At 42.5% G+C, this 22,176-nt stretch overlaps 1 protein-coding gene across 2 annotated transcripts in view; it reads right to left on the reverse strand.

The window, feature by feature from the left end:
- Positions 1–20,342, reverse strand: part of CD101 (CD101 molecule) — a 37,632-nt gene extending 17,290 nt beyond the window's left edge. The window contains exons 1-6 of one of the 2 annotated variants that reach the window (XM_034990207.1): positions 20,167–20,342; positions 12,031–12,401; positions 10,316–10,732; positions 6,219–6,605; positions 2,395–2,778; positions 1,267–1,671 (exon numbers count right to left, since the gene is read on the reverse strand). In XM_034990207.1, coding sequence (XP_034846098.1) covers positions 1,267–1,671; positions 2,395–2,778; positions 6,219–6,605; positions 10,316–10,706 — 1,567 coding nt within the window. In that variant the 5' untranslated portion in view covers positions 10,707–10,732; positions 12,031–12,401; positions 20,167–20,342. Of the gene's footprint in view, positions 1–1,266; positions 1,672–2,394; positions 2,779–6,218; positions 6,606–10,315; positions 10,733–12,030; positions 12,412–20,166 lie in introns of both variants that reach the window. The other variant, XM_034990206.1, reaches the window with a different exon arrangement.
- Positions 20,343–22,176: the final 1,834 nt, after the last annotated feature.

The following is a 22,176-nucleotide window of genomic DNA, read 5'->3' on the forward strand; positions in this document are numbered from 1 at the left end:
ACAGTGTAGGAAGAGTAGATTTGGAAGAATAAGAATAGTGCATTTATGTTTGGACTTACTGAGTGTAGATATGCCTTGGAGGTAATTGTATAACGAGTCTGGAGATCAGAAGAGAAGTCTTTCAGGATAATGGATTTGAGAGTTTTCAGGATATAGGTTGAACCAGGGGGAGGAATAAGCCCACTTCAGGAGACTGTATGGAATGAGAAGAGAGCAAGCTAAGGCTGAAACGCAAAGGAATGGATCTGTGAAGGAGCAGAATTCTGCAAAAGAGAATGAGAAGAAACAGAGTGTTAGGAAAGAAACCAAGAAAATCTTGCGTCATGAGGCCAAGGAAAAAGGAAGTTTCAAGAAGAAAGGATTGGGTCAACAATTTTAAATACCATGGGAAGGACAAGGCAATTAAGACATGAGTTAATCAACAAGGAGATTGTTACTATTACCAAAAATGTCACTCAGCAGCAGAGAGAATAATGGGGGCTACCATGTTCTGAGCATCTGCTTGATGCATCAGGCACTGTCCTAGGCACATTACATATGTCACCACAGTGCAGAACAGCAATTTAGGGATGAAGTCCCTAGACTTGGACAGATGGAGTGATTTGCCCAAAGCTAAGCTGCTCACCGGTGCCTGTCAGGTAGAAATGACTTCAAAGGCTCTTAAACACAATGTCTTTAGAGAATGGAAGTCATAGAAGAAGATACATGACCCAGCAGGACTTCGCCCAGGTTGTGTCTCTGCTCTTACACCAACTGATGAGGTCCATTATATTTGATTATAATCAGATATTCTCTCTTATACATTAACATGTTAAACCAAGAGGATAGATGTATTCTAATGGAATTGACATTATCCTTAGCAGTAGGGGAGACATTTCAAACATTTAATGACTAGTAAGGCATGGGCAGTGACCAATCCAAAGAATGCCTCCCTCCCCACCGGAGCTGGTCCGAGAAGCCCCCTCTTGTGCCATGTGGTAATTTTCAGTTGCTGGGTGGTGGGGACTTTTGAGAAGAGGGGGAAGGAGCATGGAGCAACAGTTATTAGTAGTCAGTGTGGAAGTATGTCAATGTTTTAACAACCAGTATGGCTATCCCATGCATACTAACTTCATGTTAGCCTGGATATCGGTTTTACATGGTGCTAACTTATACAGTCAAAACACGGGGGAAGGTATGTTATATTTTAATTCTATAATTTACCCAAAATAGGAGAAATGTGTTCATTTGTTTTTAAAGCAGGAATCACTTTCCAGTGGTGTTTACCTGGTAAAGTGATGGCTATCATCAGTGAGTGAGAGATGGCAGAAGCCCTCACGGGGCCGCTTGTGCATAGGGAATTTCTGACGTAAACTTCTACTTTACACTGATAAACTCCTGCTTCTTCCTCGGTGGCATCATGGATTAGGAGTTGAGAATGAAATGAGGACTGTAAAACTTTTGTCTTCTTTTGGAACTGAGATAGGAAACCCCCCCACTCAATAGTGCCATTATGGGTGATTCGAACAAGTGGATGAAAGACTTGAGATCTTGCTGGTTGGAACTGCCACGTCACGGTGAGTGGCACCCTGAGGTTGGCGTAGTCAGCCTCCACTATGCAGGACAGGCCAAAGGTCTTGGCTAATTCCACTTTGGGTTGACGGCTCATCAGCTTAACCCATAAGCTCGACTCTGTGGGCAGAAATAAATGGGAAATACCATTGCCAATATGTTTGTCAAATCAAAGTTTTCCTACTGACCACCTCTTTACATGGAGCCATGCATTCAAACATTGGGAGCATCAACTATTTGGGGCTCAGAGTTGACTCACAGGACAGTCTGTCCTGAATTCTGTCCTCAAATTTTCCAAAGTTGATCCTCTTCTAAGAGCGTTCCCAGCAGTGATAACAAACAGGAAGTGTTTCTCCAGCCTTCTGCTTAGACAGCTGCTACTGAGTGGGTGGAGTGCTCTCCCCTCCCTACACCCGCCGCCCCCCCCCCCCCCCCCCCGTGGCTGGCCTTCCCTTATTTCCACTCATGGGCTCAGCGTCACTCTTTCGCACAGGCTTGAATAGACTCTGCAAGCCCAGGGCTACAGCTCTAGAAGCCTGGATGTACGAGGCTCAGCTCCACCGGGCACAGGTCCTCTATACGTCTACTCCAGCTCATAGGCTTTCGCGTTCAGTTTTGACTAACAACCGACAAGTGGCACCCTGTGGATGATCCTTATAAAGATGAGTAAACTTTAGAGATTGGTTGACAGACCTGGCAGCCAGAGACTACGCTCTGTGTCCTGGGGTGTACGCGCCACGAGGGGGTTTGGCTTGACACACAATCAAATTCCACCGTGTCCCACTGCCCAGGAAGGTACCGCTGATATATGTAAGTTTAGAACAGGATTTCTTTGACACTTACCCAGAGATTTGACAGTGACAGCCAACTTCTGAGTCCAGCTCCGCCCTCTGGCCTGGTTCCGGGTGCCCTCAGACACTCTGCACTCATACACGCCACTGTCTGTGGTGCTGGTGGAGCTGATCTCCAGCTGGAAGGTGGCCCAGTCCATTTTCTCCAGCCTTGTGGAGCCCTGGTTATTGAGTTCCTTGTAGGAGGCCCCCAGCTGCACGGTGCCATCCTGCTGCATGCCAGCCACCAACTCTGGCCGCTTCTGGCCTTGTGGGAGGTGCCACCATTCCACAGACAAGGGACTCTCAGCCCCATCTGCCTTGCAGAGAAGGGTTAATGCCTCTCCTTCCCACACGGCTTGCTGCTGGTTCTTGGTAGATAAGACCACATTTCTTGCTGTGGATTACAGATTTGAGAGGAAAAAAAAAGAAAGGATTTCAAGTCAATGAAAACTTTTCTAAAACATGGTGAAATCTCTTTAATTAGGCCTTGACTAGTTTGTGACAAATCAGATCCAGCTGTTGACTGCTCTTACCACCCCCGGAAAAGAGATTTGCTAAACACTTACATAGTGGGAACAAGACAGCAGAAAGAATATCAGGTGAACTTATTTACACTTAAACAATTTATAATTTGCCCTTATTTTTAGTGATTTGTTAAATCAGCCCTTCATTAAGAATATCTAGTTGGGAAAACATCTGGTAATATTTTGTTAGATTAATTAGGCTGGGTGTATGAGCCTGAAAATAATGAAGCTGTGTTTATTTAAATTTTTAGTTTTTTGGAATTTTATCTTTCACAGATCAAAATGATATTCCTCTGCCTACTTATCTTTCCCTAATTAGTATGTGTTTTGAACAGGGAAGGAGTATTGGTAATTAGATTTCTGTTCAAAAACTACCATTGGGGCACCCGGCTGGCTCAGTCCATAGAGCATGCGACTCCTGATCTCAGGGTCATGAGTTCGAGGCCCATGTTGGTTGTAGAGTTTATTTAAACAACAACAACAACAAACAAAATACCACCATTAAAAACAATTACTCGGGGGCACCTGGGTGGCTCACTTGGTTAAGCGACTGCCTTCGGCTCAGGTCATGATCCTGGAGTCCCAGGATCAAGTCCCGCATCGGGCTCCCTGCTCAGCAGGGAGTCTGCTTCTCCCTCTGCCCCTCCCCCCTCTCATGTGCTCTCTCTCATTCTCTCTCTCTCAAATAAATAAATAAAATCTTTAAAAAAAAAAACAATTACTCGGGGGAAGATACACATATAGATATATTTCTCTTTTTCAAATCACATATTCTTATATATATATATATATATATATATATATATATATATATATATACTATTGGTTGAAGGGAGATCCTTCTTATATCTGAACTATAATGTTAAACTACAAAATATAAATCTGGCTCCCAGATGGAAAATTCAAGATATGTAGAAACGCAGACATTCATTCAATAGATACTTCCTGTGCGAGGCTTTGTCCTGGGTGCTTTGTGGGTAAAGCAAAGACACCTCCATAGCTCATGCATCTCAGGTTTAAGGCCAAGGTCTTGGGAGTCAGAATTTATCTTGGGCAACACAGATGTCCTCCCTGACCCTTGATTTTCTTTCCTGTATATACGAACATAATAATAGCACCAACCTTACTGCATTGTTGGGATGAGTAAAAGTGGTGCATGCCAAAGGGCTTAGCCTGGCTGGCAAGGGAAAGTACCCAGTACATGGGAGTTATTAGCATTGGTTGTAATGATAGGCACTTAGTGAAAGTGAGGTAGTTCAAAGCCAAAAGAGAGAAAACAAAATGGAATTGGGATGAGAAATCTAAATAACATCTAAATGAATTCGCAAATTGTTCTTCCCTGCTGAGGAAGGAGTTGAGCTTTCTCCTGCTCTATGTATATATGTATGTAAGTTACAAAGGCAGAATGAAGCTTGATATCCACAAGTAACTTTAATACATGTATTTAATATTTTAATTATCTAATAATACTGTTAAATAATTCAATAATTCGTATTTAATAATTAAATAATTATTAGTTAAATAATATTTAATACTAAATATCTATATCTATATCTGTATCTACATATGTAAACCTGCTTCCAGATTTTGGGTAGTGGAGGCAGGATTATACTTAAAGTTATTTTCAAGTTAAAAATAGACTCATAACTGAAGTTTAGAAAATAAAGAGAAAATTATTGCTCATAATCTCACTACTTGACTATAACCATTATGGTTAGTCTCAACTAACATCAGGTTTTTTTTTAAAGAAAAAAATGAGGTTTCCTTAGTTCATTACAGTCATTATTGCCTCTTGTTAAGAAGTAATAATCTTATCAAGTGTGTGTAAGTTACACATTCACAGTGGTAGTGAGAATTCACTACCTTCTGTTTAAAATATTCATAAAATATTAATTTCATGATAAAACTCTGCTCATACTATGGTTTGACTTTCAAAACTGAATGCTCAACAGGATCCTTAATAAACTTGCTAATAGCTTCTTCTGTTTCCACATATCAGGCCCACTTTGGACTCCAGCCTACACAATGGACTATTTTTAGCTTTAGAAGACCACCCTACTGATAGGCTTATGATCTGTGAGCCACAAAGCGCACCTTCAGTTCCCTTTGGCACAGATTCCCATATACTGAATTTAAGAAAGGTTTACAGATATGTTTCAGCAGAGATTGAGATGAATGAAGCAGAGATTTAGCTCTGTGTAAATATGTAAACCCGCCTACACAGTTCTTCCTGAATCCTACAAAGTTAGACCAAATGTTTGGTGTGAAAACTAACACCAACACACTTCCTGGCGTGCCACTCTAGGCCAAAGTATGTGTGTCTTCATTGCTAGCAAATGGGGTGACAGAGAAGAGCATGAAAGGGAAATCCATCTATCTTTGGAGATGCTGCCAGTGAGCAAGTGAAACAAGGGTATTTTTATTTTTAGTCGGGTTTTGTTTTGTGCTCTTGGACAGTTAATCTTTATAGACTTTGAATATAATACCCAGCCCAGAGCATCCTAATATTAGTTGTAGATTTGTCTGTTCTCTCTTCAAACAAAAAGCGCTCAGTGTTCAAACATGTTTAAGGTCATCCAACCTTCATAAACTTGAAACGAGAGCTGAATGGCCTTCCACTTTGATGCCCATAGATACTCAGACCCGTTTGAACAGGCACATCACTTTACAGCAAAATGCAGGGAATAGAGTCTGCCTGCTATCATTTACCTCTTCATTCCTTATTCTGAGTCATGCTTTGATGCAGAATTAAGACGTACTATCATTCCCTGTATCAGGTTAAGATAATAGAGGATGGACAAAAGCATCTGAAAGATGTTTGGGGGGCAGGGGCCATAATGTAGGTGTTTGATCCCCAGGAAGGAGGCAAAGTGTCATTCTTTCCTCTTACCATACTCACACCACACAGACAACAAAGAGGAGATAGAGGGTTTCATTAACGCACTTGTTTTCTGCTTGGAGAAAAATCCAACGTACAAAAATGAGGACTGATCGCAAGTAGAATCAAAGGATCTAAGACAGCAAGAAGGGACTTCAGGACAATCTCATCATATGTCATTATTTTATATTTGAGGAAGCTGAGATTTAAAGAAGTTAAATGTTGTGTCTGTGGTCACAGCCCATTTAATGGCCCCGGAATAAGACTTAAGTCTTCAGCTAGTTTGGTTGCTTTTCTTTACTCCACCTCAGAGTGATCCGACTGACACCCGACTCTTCAGGGGAAGTCCACCGTGTCCAGGGAGGCAGCCTGTACTCACAAAGGAGGGAAGTGGAGGGCAGCCCAGGCATGTCTGGTTCTGACTTCACGTACCTGCTGGCTTCCTCAGATGCACGTGGCTGTCTGGTGACCGCTTGCTCTGAAGCACCTGCCAGGAGCCCATCTGAGCTCTTGCCATCTCCGCCACAGCACATCTGTAGACGCCTTCATCCTCAGGGCCCGCAGAGAAGATCTTGAGAGAGAAAGCCTTGGGGCTTAACTTTGAAACCTGGAGCTGTCCTTGACTTGCTCTCTGTCTGTAGTCTCCCTTCAGGTCCAGAACACCGCCAGCATCCATGCGGGCCATCTCATTACCATTGAAGAACCAAACGCCCTGAAGCAGTGGGTCCCGGCCACTGCCTACGACCAGGCAGACCAGTTCTAAGGATTTCCCTGCAGTAAACGTGCTCTCAGCTGAAATGTTGACTTGAAAATCTCTCACTAGGAAACAAAAGCAACGCAGGTATTTAGAGAAGCCACAGCAACTGTCCTTTCAGGACCACAGAGAGATAATACCCCCTTTAAGGATAGTACGGGGATTGAATTTCATGTGGGAGTTGAGCTCTGAGGAGTAGGTCAGCCAAAGAAATGCCTAGAATCAAAAATGTCCTTGACTATTCCTTCAATCATTCAGAAAGAACAGCCTACATAGCTTTCTGAATGCAATCCTATTAAGCAAGACATATGCATAGAAGTATAAAGTATACAGTAGTGTATCTTTTTTGAATAAAAAATACAAAATATTTTATAATATGTTGAACTGCTGTAAGCTGTGATGCTTTGTTCTCTTTTTTTGGCTAAGAATGTCCAGTGGAATTTTCCTAAGTTAAAGCACATGTGATGTGATATAGAACTAGTCCACAGCTAACATAACACCTAACAATGAAAAGCTGAAAGTTTTTCCTCTAAGGTCAGTAAAAGACAAAGAAGTCCACTCTCACCACTTCTATCTGACATAGTATTGGAAGCCCTAGCCAGAGCACTTAGTCAGGAAAAAATAAATAAAGGGCATTCAAGTCAGAAAAATGAAGTAAAATAATCTGTTTGCAGATGACATGATCTTATATATAGAAACCCCAAAAGACTCCACCAAAAACCTGTTAAAACTAATGATTTCAGTAAAGTTGCAGGATACAAAATCAACATGCAAAAAACAATCAGTTCCATTTCTATACACTAGCAACACAGTATTGGAAAAAGACATTAAGAAAATTTCTACAGATGGCCAATAAATACAATGAAAAGATGCTCAACATCACTCACCATCAGGGAAATGCAAATTAAAACCGTAATGAGCTATCACCTCACACCTGTCAGAATGGCTATTCTCAAAAAGACAAGAAATACCAAGTGTTGGAGAGGATGTGGCAACAAGGGAACACTTTTACACTGCCAATAAGAATGTAAATTGGGGAGCCAATATTGAAAAGAGTATAGAGATTTCTCAGAAAATTAAAAATAGGGTGCCTGAGTGGCTCAGTAGGTTAATGGCCAGCTTTTGGTTTCAATTCAGGTCTGATCTCAGGGTCGCCCGCATCAGACTCGGTGCTCAGCACGGAGTCTACTTGTCCCTCTCCCTCCCCCTCTGCTCCTCTCCATGAGCTCTCTCTCCTTGTCTCTCTCCTAAATAAATAAATAAAACCTTCTTTAAAAAATTAAAAATACAATTACCATATGATCCAGCTATTCCACTTCTGGGTATTTATTCAAAGAACACAAAAACACCAAGAAGATATATGCACCCCCATGTTCATTGCAGCATTATTTATAATACTCAACATGTGGAAACAACCTAAGTGTCTATCAATGGATGAATGGATAAAGAAAATGTGGTACACACACACACACATACAGGAATACTACTTAGCCATAAAAAAGAAAGAAATCTTGCCATTTGCAACAACGTGGATGAACCCTGAGGGTATTATTCTAAGTGAAATAAATCAGACAGAGAAAGACAAATATCACATGATTTCACTCATTTGTGGACTCTAAAAACCAAAACAAATGAACAAACAAAACAAAAATAACCTCATAGAGACAGAGAACAGATCTGTGGTTCCCAGAGGGGAAGGGGGTTGGGGAGTGGGCGAAATGGGTGAAGGGGCTCAACTGTATGGTGATGGATTGTAACTAGACTTATAGTGGTGATCACTTGTAGTATATACAAGTATCGAATTATAGTGTTGCACACCTGAAATTTACATAATATCATACATTAATTTTATCTCAATTAAAAATAATCTCATTTGCAATAATGTCAAAAAGAAGAAAATACTTAGGAATAAATTTAACCAAGGAGGTGAAAGACATGTGCACTGAAAACTGTAAAATAATGATGAAAGAAATTAAAGATACAAATAAATGGAAAGATAGCCTGTGTTCATGGGTTGGGAGAATTGATAACACATGTTGGTGAGGGTAGAGAAATGGATGTGGAGGACATGCACTGTTAGGGGGAAGGTAACATTATAGAAATGGTGTGGACAACCTAAGTGTCCACTGATGGATAGACAAATGAAGAAAATATAGTATATATATATATGTATATATATATATGTATATATATATGTACTGAAATATTATTCAGCCATGAGAGAAAAGGAAATCCTGCCATTTTCAACAACATGGATCACCCTGGAGGACATCTGGCTAAGTGAAATAAGCCAGACACAGAAAGACAGATACTGGAGGGGCTCACTTATATGTGGCGTCTAAGACTGCTGAAATCATAAAAGCAGAGAGTAGAATGGTGGTTGTCAGGATCTGGTGGGGGGTAGATATTGATCAAAGGGTACAAAGTTTCCATACGCAAGGTAAGTTTTATAGATCTAATGTATAGCGTGGGGACTGCAGTTAATAATACTGTGTTGCATACTTGAAATTTGCTGAGAATAGAGATCTTAAATGTTCTCACCATACACACATGCACACCCCCGCTACACACAAAAAGAACAATGTGAGATGATGAATATGTTAATTAGTTTGATTGTGGTAATCTTTTCAAAATGCATATGTGTATCAAAACATGTACACCTTAAATATATATAATTTTTGTCAAATAAGTAAAAATAATGATTGTTTTGCATAAAAAATTGGCCTCAAAGAGAGAAAAAAAGCACATGTGATATGCCCTCACAGAACTCACTGAGTGTAACTTGGACACTTAAGACAAATAGGACAGTTTCTTAAAGAAATAAAATAATACTCCTCCTAAAGAAGGAAGGATGGAAGGAAGGAAAGAAGGAAGGAAGGAAGGAAGGAAGGAAGGAAGGAAGGAAGGAAAAAAGGAAGGAAGGAAGGATGGAAGGACGGAAGGAAGGAAAGGAAGGAAAGGAAAGAAAGAGAGAAAGGAAAGAAGGAAGGAAGGGAAAGGAAGAAAGGAAGGAATGAAGGAAGGAAGGAAGGAAGGAAGGAAATCTTCAATGAGCCACCATTGGATCACTGCTTTTAGCATGGATATATACGTTTTTCGAAACCTCTTCCTATTGGACCATAGCCTACATAGAGAAACCAGGAATGACAGCTGAGGCTTCCTGTTTGCTTTGATGAAAATGCCAATGGATCATGAAGAGTAACAGCACCCCAAGCAGGAAATGGGGTCAGGGGGAAGGAAATCCTGGCAGTGACTAAGATAAGGCTCCACATTGGAAACTGGAGCTACTCTGAGGCCCCAGGGGTCTGTGGTGTGGGGGCTTTGGAGAGACACACCTGCTTCAAGCACTAGCTCCACCTCTACCAGCATTTTGCATGTCTGAGGCTCAGGTTCCTTGTTTTAAAAATGGGGAGTCGACCACTTGCCCCACAGGGTGAGGACTAAATTAGATAATATAGATAAAGTAGATGATATAGATAAAAATGCTTACATAGGGCTTGGCAAGGATGGTAACAAAACCATTTTCATGCATGACTTGTGGAATCTATCTAACCATTCAACAGATCTTATCCCATAGAAAACATGCTGTGGACAGACCCAACACCAAATGTCCCTCTTCTTATTTACACTTCCCAGATGCCAAAACCAAAATGTATTCAAACTTTCTAAATGTTTTTTCTTTTTAGACACAACAAAAGATTAGAAAAAAACCAAAAAGTTATCCCATAAATACCCACTATCAACATACTAAGGAATTTCTTGAGAAGATCATTACCTGTTGGTTGGATCCTCAGAGCTGTTTGAGCTGTCCGCTTTCTTGTGATTAAAGTCCAGGTTTCATCTGGATCCTGAATCCATTCAGTTGCCTCACAGAACAGCTGGCCTTGATCTGAGGGCTGGAGCCTCCCTATGGACAGCCTGAAGGTGGCTACCCCAAGCTTGCTGAGCTGGACATCACCAGCCGCAAACCTCTTTGTATATGAGGACCCAGGGATCAACACGAAATCTTTGGAGAGGGAAATAATCTTGGTAGTTTCGTTTCTTTCTCCATCCTGCATCAGGTACCAGGTGACAGAGAGGTGGGTATGTTGAGCTGTGGCTTTGGATGCTTCACAGGTAAGTTCTAATGATTCACCTTCCTCCTTATGGAGAGTCTGGGGACTCATGGTGGCAGAGAGGGTATCTGGAATAACTGGAAGCAAAGGAATGACGATAACTGACTGGCCCAAGAACCTGTCGGACAAGCCTGCTTGGATGAAGATGGCGCCCTGACCCACCATCTGTAAAGCACATACTTTCAGTTGTTTTTCCACCAGCCATATGCTTTCCCTATTGCCAAGGGGAACATTGGCATCTGTATACATAGTCTGTGGAACTTGGCAAAACTAATGGCTCAGTGATGTATTGACCCCAACTTTACATTTTTAGCATAGGCTGTGACCAATTTAGCTACTCAGACACAGAGTATTTAAAAGGGAAGAGCACTGGGAGCTAGAAGACCTAGATTCTGATCCTAAATCTGTCCCTATTTGACTACAGGAATTGGAGCGAGTCACTTCACCTCCTTACACCTTAACCTGCTTCTTTGTAAAGTTCTGAAATAATCTCTTATAATCATTCAGAGCCAAAATGCAACCCTTACCAAAGTTTTGATAACCATCCTACTACCCTATCACTGTTTTCTTCCTCAAAGGAAATCACACAGCCTAAGCTTATGGGAAAGCAACACTTAGATTCAATCAATGAAGATTTATTGAGCAGATACTCGGTGCTAGCCACCGGGCTAGGGGCTGAGATAACTATTCTCCTGGAGCTCAAGGTGAGGAAGGAGTCATATAAGTAGCCAAATACCACATACGCTGGGTGAGTGCTAATAATAGTGATGTGAATAGAGCATCAAGAGGAAACAAAGATGGGAATACTGCCTGAGACAGTCAGGACAGATTTCACAGAAGAGGTAAGACCTAAATTGGGTCTACAAGTATATGTGGGAGTTGGCTAGACTGAAAAAGGGGTGCTAAGATATTCTAGGCAAAAGGGGCAAAATGGTAATTGCAAAGACTATGAACCTTTCTGTCTATGAAAATATGCCAGAGATTAGTAGTTTGGGAATATCCATTTCCAAGTGAATCACTTACCACTTGATCATATTAACTCTAGCTCTCTTACCAAGTTAACGTCCTGCCTCCAAGAAGAGATGTGACATGGGAAGAACTCTCAGAGTTTTGTCTGATGCTGTTACTACGATCACCCTGTGGCTAGCTGTGGACAAGGCCTTCGGAAGACCTGCTATCTAAAGCTTGGCGGCAAAGATGATCTGAGAGTTCTAGAGAAGGGGAGATACCGATTTGTGACCCAACTGCAAAATATCCAGAGGGCTCCCAGGGCTCTCTTGCCAAAGCAAGGACATGATGCAAAGCCATGTCACATGGCACAAGGCATTGTCATGGTGGGGCTCTGGCTTCTGAGGGGCTGGCAGGCACAGCTTACCAATCAGCCTAGTCTTTGCGCTGTAATTGCCGTAGTATCTTTCATCCGTGTTGGGCGTGTGACACTCATACTCGCCAGAATCCTTCAGCTGGAGCTCTGAGATGTGCAGGAAGACTGAGTTGCCCCGGACCCTCTCCACATAGATCGCCCTGCTTCGCACCCGCTGCGCATACACCGCGTAAGAGAAGGTGGCATCCTTGGTGCTCACGATCTGGACTTCTTGGGTCGGGGCTTTGGGCAGGTAAACAGACCACTGGAAATGCTGCTCAGCAGGTCCCTGGTGGCCAGTGACATTGCAGCCAATGCTGATGGGGTAGCCTGCAGCCCGAAACAGCGGTCCTTTCTGGATGGTTACTTCTCTCTGGCCAAAGCTGAGCTTAGCTTGCAAGGAGGAGAAAGAAAGAAAGGGAAATAAAAATAGATTAGCGCTCCAGTCCCCACTGTGCCACCTTATTGCAGCACCCTCTATTAGAGTTCTAGTAAATGAGATCACAGGGTATTAGCTATAATCAACTCAAATGTTCATACACCTCCTTCAGGCTGAGGAGCGGTGGAATGGCTTGATGAGTTCACTGGTCTTTCATAACTTCAACTTCCATAGTAACTCTTAGTCGCTTAAAAAAAAAAAGGTTAGCTTCAACAGTATGATGACTATTATAACTGATAACACTTAGTGCCCGGTGTTATCTAACGGCACTTATTTTAAAGTCAATACAATGCATGATAATTCACCTTTTACATTATTTTGTGGGAAAAGTCAGCAAATTCTTCCTTCCGACTCACTCCTGGCTCCCTGTCAGGCTGTTCTCTCCGAGATTGCTGCAGAAGGAAAATCTACCCACCGCCCATGGTGTCACACTTTCTCTGTCTTGCTAGCTGGCTGGAACTATTTGTAGCTCCTGGCCAGGTCTAATGCAGGACTAGCTAAAATTAGCAGCTGAAGAGGCAGCAGCACTTCCTTTATATACTGTGGAGGGTTTTTTGTTTTGTCATTTTTTAAAGTGCCACTACAGCTTTATTGAAAAGGCTTCGTAAAAGACGGCCTGTCAAGTCCGCCAGGATCTGGGCTCAGAGTCCCTTCAGTTCTTCTCTGACCAAAAGCGTCCAGTTGGGATGACTATGGAGTGTTTCCTGTTGAGACAGATCTCAAGTATTCAGTTTGCAGGAGAAAACATTCTCAAATGGCAACATTTTCTTTTGACGTGCGTTTGTTCAAAATCAGACATTTTGCAGAAATGAAAAATGCATGTGTTTATGGATTAGGCTAATATTCAAGGCTAGTTTGTGTTACATAAAGAGCAAAGAGCAAATGACAGAGATGCCCAAGGGTGAGCCCGATCTTTCACTAGGGGCCTGGGGCTCAGTGGAAGGGGAAGAGGAGGGGAAAGACATCAGAAGAGTCCCATGGGGAGCAATTGCTGGTATTGTGGAATGACCAGAACAGAGCTCAGAAGAAGGTATGGAAGAGGGCCCCTGGGTGGTTCAGTCGGTTAAATGTCTGCCTTGGACTCAGGTCATGATCCCGGGGTCCTAGGATCAAGTCCCAAGTCAGGCTCCCTGCTCAGCGGGGAGTCTGCTTCTCCCTCGCCCTCTGCCCCTCCCCCCGCTTGTGCTCTCTCTCTTTCTCTCAAATAAATGAATAAAAATCTTAAAAAAAAAAAAAAAGAAGGAATGGAAGAAGCAGAGTATCTGCTGAATCTTGCAAATCCACAAGAACAGCAAGTAAAGGAGACTAGAGTGGAAAAAAAGTGAGAGTAGGTCTCTCTTTCTCATGATAAGGCTAAGGAGAGGAATTTTGGAATGGAAACAATTCCAATAGAAGGGGGACTACAAAAAAAAGGGGAGAAAGGGCGAGTGGTCATTCGAGGCAGTCCACTAAAAATTGCCTGTTGAATGCTTCATGCAAAACTGGAAAACAAACAAACATCCCACCAACCACACACATTTCCAGTAATAATTAAAATATACCAATTTATTCGTAAATCCCAGTTAATGTGATATATTGATATTATGCTCTTCTAATAAATACTGAAGAATATATAGGAAAAATGTATAGGAAATATATAGGAAAAATGTAACTTATTACTTACCAAACAATTATTCAACAGAGACAACTTAAAACACTTTCAGCAATGCCAGTTAGACTTAGACATATATCTTAGAGAAATGTGTGCACTGGGCACCAGGCTACGTATGGAAGAATACCCACGACAGCACTGTTCGTCCTAGCCCCATCTTGAGACCACCCGTATGTCCATCAGCAAGAACAGACATACTGTGGCACATCCATAAAATGAAATATTACACAGAAATGAAAGTGAAAGAATTGCTACTGGTTGTAATGTGGATGATTGTGTTTAATGAAAGATGCAGTATGTGGAGAATCTTTCGACGCTCTACAGAATGATACCCATCTTTATCAAATTCCAAAACAGGCAAAACCACACTGTATCGTCTAGTAAATGCAAACAGAAAACCACTTAAAAAAAAAAAGAAAAGCTAGGGAGTGGTTATTATGGGAGTCAGGACAGTGATTGTCGGGGGGAGGGTTGTAATTGGGAGAGGGCTCACGGCACAGTGGGTGGGTACTTCTAGGGTCCTAGCAATTTTCTGTTTCTTGACCTGGATAGTGACGACATGGTTTTTAGTTTTTTACTTATTTGCTAAACTCCATGTTTATGTTTTATTAACTTTTCTTATGTGTTATATTCCACAACAAAAATGTTTTTAGAAATAGAGCTTCTGAGGTTCCACTAACCTGTTTCTAACAGGATATGTTACCACAATGTTATTTTGGTGGCTAGGCAACACTTTTCAACATTTTCTATTACTTTAAGAGATGGGTACCATATCTGAAACATTTTATTGTGAAAATTAGCACTCTATTTCCTACTGCTTTATTTGCCAATTCAATAAGTATTTATTCAACAATCTATAGTATTTCTGATGCTTCAGGAACTAAGACACCGAAGATGAGTTTGGGATAGTCTTTGACTTCGTGATTTTATAATTTAGTCAGGTAGGATGGTAGTCCTCTGATAAAAGTATTTAAGGAATTTGAAGGAAGGAGAGATTGCATTTTGAGGGGAGGGAAACAGGAAAGGTTTATGGAAGAGACAGTATGAGAAGTGGAATTTCAAGAATCGGAAAGATTACATTAATTTAAGTGGGGAAGACTTCATGACAAGATTGTATGAGTAGGAATCAAAAGACTTGTTTAGGAATTAGCGAGTGATAAACTGGATTAGGGGAAAGGTTACATGAAGATTAATAGAAGGAGGTAAGGCTGGACAGGAGTTTGGGGCCCAAAGCATGAAGGTCTTGACCATCATGTCTAAAAGTTTGGACTTGACTAACTAGGCAATGGGGAATCCACTGGAAGTGTTGGAAAGGTCTTAGGAAAATTAATCTGACAGCTGTGTGGGATGACAGAAGTTAGAAATAAACATTAGGAAATCATGGTAGCCCAGGAGAGAAGTGATGACTGCAATAGGAATGCAAAGAAAGGGACTATAAGAGCCACTGAGGAGATAAAATCTAGAGAGTTTTTCAGTGTCTTGGATGCCTGGAGGTAGAAGGGGAGGATGGAGGGATGGGAGGCAGTTAGAAATAAAAAATGATGGCAGGTTTTGTGAGGCTGCCTGAGAGAATAATGATTCTGTTAATAGAAATAAGGGTATCATGGGGCACCTGGGTGGCTCAGTCAATTAAGCATCTGACTCTTGCTTTCAGCTCAGGTCATGATCTCAGGGTCATGAGATCAAGCCCTGCGTCGGGCTCCATGCTCAGCCCAGAGTCTGCTTGGGATTCTCTCTCTCCCTCTCCTTCTGCCCCTCCCCTCTGCTCTAAATAAATAAATAAATAAATAAATAAATAAATAAATAAATAAATAAATAAAATCCTTTAAAAAAAATAGAAATAAGGGTATCAGGAAGAGACTGTTGTGTTCCAGGGTAAGGGAGGAGATATTGCATTTGATTTTGAGAATACTAAATTTGAATACCATAAATTAAACAGGAAGGATATCCAGCAAACACTGGGAAATAATATTTAAATATACGTATATTTGTACTTTGAAGTCTACTCAACCCTTTGAAAATCTCTGTAATCTAATCCTTTTGAGAAGTCTGTGATATTCCCACATTTAGCAATGTCAAACTTGTAAATGGTTGAGCCTGACTGGAACCTAGATTTGCAAATGTGAAATCCCTGGCTGTCTCCATTGCTTCTCACTGCTTCCTGTGAATGCCTGTTTATAACCACGGAAGGTTCTGGGTCATGGGTGCAGATTAGGTTGGTTACAGCGTTGGGCAGTGTTAGGGAATACAAGGAGGAGACCTACAGAGAGATTACTGGAGGCTCTCTGTATTTAGGGGATAGGATGAGGAACACACCTACGGAAGGAAGAGTGAGGGAGATAGGAGAGCTGCCAGGACGTAGTACCTTAGAAACCAAAGGAGGAAAAATGTTCCACAAAAGGGTTTGTCTGGGGGCGCCTGGGTGGCTCAGTCGGTTAAGCATCTGCCTTCAGCTCGGGTCCCGATCCCAGGGTCCTGGGATCGAGGCCCACTTTGGGCTCTTGCTCAGCGGGGAGCCTGCTTCTCCTCGTCCGTGCCCCGCTTGTGCTCTCTCTCTCTCTCTCTCTGTGTCAAATAAATAAATAAATAATCTTTTTATTTTTTTATTTTTTTAAAGGACTTGTCTGTTTGCTGAAAGCTGCTGTGAGGGTAAGGATCCTAAAGTCAGGGGACAGTCCTTTTAGTTTGATGAGGAGATCTTTGCAAAAGAGATTTCAATAGAGGAAAGGCCGTGGATTTCAAGGGTAAGAAGGGTAAGGAGCGACTGCAGCAGACGGAGACTACTTCAGGAAGCTTTGTGGAGCCGGGAAACAAAAGACGAGGGTGGCAGCTGACAAGTATAGCTCGCAGGGGAGAAGCAGGGGGCGCCGGCTGGACCCGCTAAAGGGCAGAGGAGCTGCAGAGGGGAGAGGTGGATGACGCCAGAGAGGGTCATGAACGGAGGAAGGTCCTAGTAGAGGCATGAGGTCATGAACGTGAGTGGGAAGGTACTGCTTTCTCAGAAAAGTGAAGCAACGGCGTGGAAGTTTCATAGGTATTTTTGATGTGGAAAGGAATGGTTGACAGAGGTCAACTCAAATGGCTATGCATTGGGACCAGACGCTGAAGCATCTTTTATAAAGATATTCTCTGTGGGAGATGTTGTACCTATCTCTCCTCCTCCTCAGGAGTAAAATACTTCAGAGGACTGTTCTGTTGCTTTCTCTTCTAACAGACAGAGGGTTAGAACCCTTTGCATAGCAGCTCAAATTCTCACTGACTGATGGACACACAGCTGGACCCTAACACACCGTACTGGGGCTACGACTTTTGAAACCCAAACAATTCTCTGATGATACTGGCTTTTTTTCAAAAAGATCACTGGGATTGCCGAATTTACCACTACAATATTATTTAAATGGAAGCTGTTAGGTTGGATCATATAAAATGGCCCATAATTGACCATTCTTAAAAAAGATTTATTTATTTTGACAGAGAGAAAGAGAGAGAGCACAAGCAGGGGGAGGGGCAGAGGGAGAAGAAGACTCCCGGCTGAGCAGGGAACCCGACGCGGGACTTGATCCCAGGACCCTGGGATCATGACCTGAGCCGAAGGCACCCCAGGCACCCCAACAATTGACCATTTTTGATACACAAAAACAGCAACTTCAAATGATTCCACATTATACAAAACCTCTCTGCTGGAGAATATCAAACACAACAAGCAACATCTCTTTCCTTACATGTACAAAAACCCTAGGCCCTTGAAGGCGGAGAGAGCTTCCAACCAAAAAAAATTTCTTCTATGAATACAGTCTCAGTAAGATAAAAAAAAAAAAAAAAAAATGGGTCCCTCCCTAGCACCCTCCCGCATTAATGGTTTTTATATGAAGGGCAGCTAGTCAGGGTGAGGGGTGACGGATCTAGATCAGGGAGACAAAGCTGAGTGCTAAGTCCAAGAGCTCATTCACCAATAACATTAACTCATCGAGTGCCATGTTCTAACAGAAGTAATCAGTCTTTATGTTTATTAAAAAAATTAATTCGGACAAAGTATACTTTTGCTAAACAATGCAACCAATCAATTGATCGGCATTTAATTTCCTCCCTTATTTATAATTTTCCCTCCATAGTTGTCAGGACAAATAGCAGGCTTCCAAAGTTCTTTCAAGTTGCTTCCTGATTTATACGCCCTTCACATAAAAACCGTGGTTCTATACAAAATGAGTGCTTTAGAGTGAGTCAGAACTTAGAAGCAATAAATACATGCCCCAGTTTGGATAATTGTTTATGTGGGTTAAGGAAAAGCTTCCGGCTTCCCTTTTTTGAACCCGGTTACTACTTGCCTTCACCCCAGGCTTCCAGCCTGCTCACCAGAATTTAAAAGGAAAAGCGTGTGAAGGAGAGAATTTGCAATGTCTGACTTGTTGCACAATGTACGCCCTGTATTCCCCTCTACACAAGCCAAACACACAGCCCAAATACACAAAGCATGTCTACTTAAGAATCACACTCTAAATAAATAAATAAATAAATAAATAAATAAATAAATAAATAAAATTTAAAAATAAATAAACACATAGTCACACTCAACAACTGAACAGGACAAATAGGAATGTGCCAGTACCAATATGCCCAGCCATTAATACTTGCCAAGCCAGGCTGGTGGCCACCCATCACCCAGCAGCTAACCAATCCTTGTAACTAGTCCTGCAGGCCCCAGATCTGATCCCTACATCACACAATCTAACGTCTGCTGAGACATGAACCCGGTTCAGTTCAAGCCAGTGTTTATGAAGCACACCATTGTGCCGAAGGCTGTCACCTCTTCATGTGTTAGCCGCAGGTCTGGCCACACTGCTGATTAAGTTCACTTAGTTCCCCTACCATCCCAGTCACTCAAGTCCCCACACGAGCTCAACCTAGTCTCTACAGCAGTTCTTAACCAGGGTCCACACACAGGATTAAAGGGTCCATAAATTCACGTGAAAAAAACCCCTACATGTTTATTTTCACGAGTCTTAATGAAAATTTAGCATTTCTTCCGGTCATGAAGGTAGACAACAAACCTAGGTATGTTCACATCACATTACAGTTGTTGCAGATATCTTGAAATATGATTCATACTCATTACTCCTTTGAAGTTTGGTGGTTAACAGACCACCTCTAATCTTGTGGTGGAATCCGTAAAGAAGCCAATAAATGACTATATCACCATTTAAAACGATGCTGATAATTGCATTTCAGTATGATGGATTTCCCCTATAATCCTATGCATTTTATTTTAGGCATTTAAAAAATTATTTGAAGGTGAGATCTATAGGCCTCATCGGATGCTAAAGGAACCCAAGGCACAAAAACATACCTGCTCTGGAATGATTCCATTTCCAGCCAAGGCCACCTGTTCTCCTGTCTACTTCCAAATCTCCCCTTCCTCCACCCTGTTATAATATGTTTAAGTGCTCCTGGTCCAGCTAAGACCCTCCGTGTGCCCTTCAGCAGAGCCCTGTGAATCTTTTGGCCCTTTCTCAGTCCCTCAGATCGATTTCCACTTCAGCTCCCAGGGACGTCCAGCACCTTCTTTCAGCTTCGCCTCAAACTACTAAGTGCTCTCATCACTTTCCCTTCCATCCAGCCACATCCTCAAGGCAAACACAACAGGCAAGACGTAAGGTCACCTCTCAGTCTGGCGAGCTGAGCCCTCACTCGCTCCAGGGATGGGTTAGCCCAGGAGGATAAGGTAAAGTCGGGGCAGCACAGACAAATGTGAACATTGGCGGGCCCAGGTTCACAGACTCAGCCAAGCACTGCACCTCCCTGGAACTCAAGGACGCCGTGGTAAACCAGGAAACCGTTATCGGTAAGTCAAAAATTAGTGCCTACACCTCAGATGTGTGGCACAATTTTTGCCTGTAAATACCAAACTGTCCTCCTCCGCCGCCCAGCAGCCTCCTGCTCCTCCAACAAGTCAGACATTGCAAATTCTCTCCTTCACACGCTTTTCCTTTTAAATTCTGGTGACTAGCTCCTGTTGACTAGCTCCGGGGACAAAAGAGACATGCAGAATTATGACACTTACTCAGAAAGAGAAAGAAAGATGCCACATGTAGGATGTGTGCCATTTGGCCCAGTGCAGACCTTTCCTCGTGGTGTCGCTGAAGTTGCTCAGACACAGAGTGACAAACACTGTGCGCTCGCTACAAAGGTAAAGAGGAAGCAATGGTGTGGTTTGCAGAGCACTGGGAAACACAGATGGCTTGCAAAGAGCAAAACCATTTGCATCATACAGTTCTTTGCTAATCACTTGAATCTGGGTGAGAAAAGTGAGTGATATTCATGGGGAAGTAAGTGTATACAGATAAAAATGAGAAAAGGTGAGCCTCGTCCTGGCTAAATGTGCATCATTAGGTCATCACGGGGGAATGTAGGTAAACCAAATAAATACAAAAATCAAGCAGAAATGTTCTCTCCTTAGCCCTTCCCTCTCCCAAGAGGGAAGGACTAAGAAAGGCAAAAAGGGCCCCTGGAAAACACGAACATGGGGAGACACAAGATGGTGGTAATGGCGACAGTCTCTTAAGCCAGGCTGCCTGGATTTGCATGCAGATTCTATTTTCAATAGCTGTGTGATCTTACAAAAGTTACTGACCCTCCTCTATATAATGGAGATGCTAATAACATGTACCCCACCAGATCGCTGTGTGGGTTGAATGAACTCATTCACGTCAAGCACTTAGAATGATATCGGGTACATGTTAAGTGCTCAGTGAATATCAAAAGCCATCATGTGACATTTAAGTGAGTCTTCATCTGCCCAAGATGGGCCTGGCACCAAGGATGGCGAGTAAATACCTAAATCTAACAGGTGGCACTGAACCCAGGCCAACTTAATCCTGCCTAATCCAGGAAGACAAGATCATACAAGGAGGGGCTCCCCGAAGATATTAGTTCCCTAGGTCAAGGCTACATCTGGATAGGCCAGTAATAAACACGTGTGCTTCAGGCCAGAGTTGCAGGCAGATTCCTGCTCCATCCATCCACCTAACCACTTTTTAGTACTTCTATGTTCTGGGTGCTTTGGTAAATTCTGCATGTACGAAGATGTTAACAAGCCAGTTTTTGTTCTCAGGAAACTTGCACTTAGTCAGATAACCACAATGCAATGTTGCAAGCACAACCATCAGCTCAGCCCCTAAATGGAGTGAGAAAGGTTGGTGGGCAGGAGGGAAGGTCAGGATGGGCTGGGCCAGGCCAAATGAGACAACTAGGGGGGAAGGTGGGCAGGTACAGCTGGGGGAGAAGCAGCCTAGTGCGAATAATGATGCACCAGCCACGCCTTCCTGTTTGAGTAAAGTTTGAGGCTGTTATGAAGGGAGCAGGGTCTATAGCGGTAGGCTGGGGCAGATGTTACTGGGCCATGCATGCCAGGCCTAGGACTTTGGCCTTTATCCCACAGACAAGGGGAGCTTTTGAGGTCTTCTTCTTCTTCTCCTTCTTTTTCTTCTTTAGGAGGAGAATGGCCTGATTGGATTTTCCTTTTGAATTGAATTCCATGTTGTGTATTGCTAACTGGTTGAAAGATGAAGGAGGGAAGCAAGGCTAGAAGCAGGAAGGCCAGTTACAGGATTTTTGCAGTTTTCCCTATGAGCAATGATGAGGTCCTGAATTAGAGCATTTAAAATATTGCAAAGGAATAGCTAGAGATGCATTTGGAATTAGAGGGTAGCCTCTGATCTTAGGGTCTTCTGTCTGGGATGGTAGAGCATGGTGGAGGTGAGCAGGAGCATGACTGGCTCTCACACAAGGTAAGTTAGGTGAGGTCGCCTAGGACAAATACAAATAAAGAGGTATGGACATTTGAAGGAGGGAGAGAGCACAGCTGATTCGAGGAGAATGGGAAATCAGGCCAATCTTCAGGGGAAAGGTAACATTTTAAGACAGGACTTACTTTCCCAGTGGCCATATAGTAGGGTAACATTCAACAAATTCAGGTCTGGAAGCCTCTAACTTCTACCCCTTTTTAAGTTTTCACTTTCTCCCCCTCTGGATTTATTGAGTAGTAGTGATGATATCTAAAAATTAACACTCC

This window comes from Mirounga leonina, unplaced genomic scaffold (genome assembly GCF_011800145.1).
Source record: "Mirounga leonina isolate KUSES-001 unplaced genomic scaffold, KU_Mleo_1.0 Mir_507, whole genome shotgun sequence".
NCBI lineage: Eukaryota > Metazoa > Chordata > Mammalia > Carnivora > Phocidae > Mirounga > Mirounga leonina.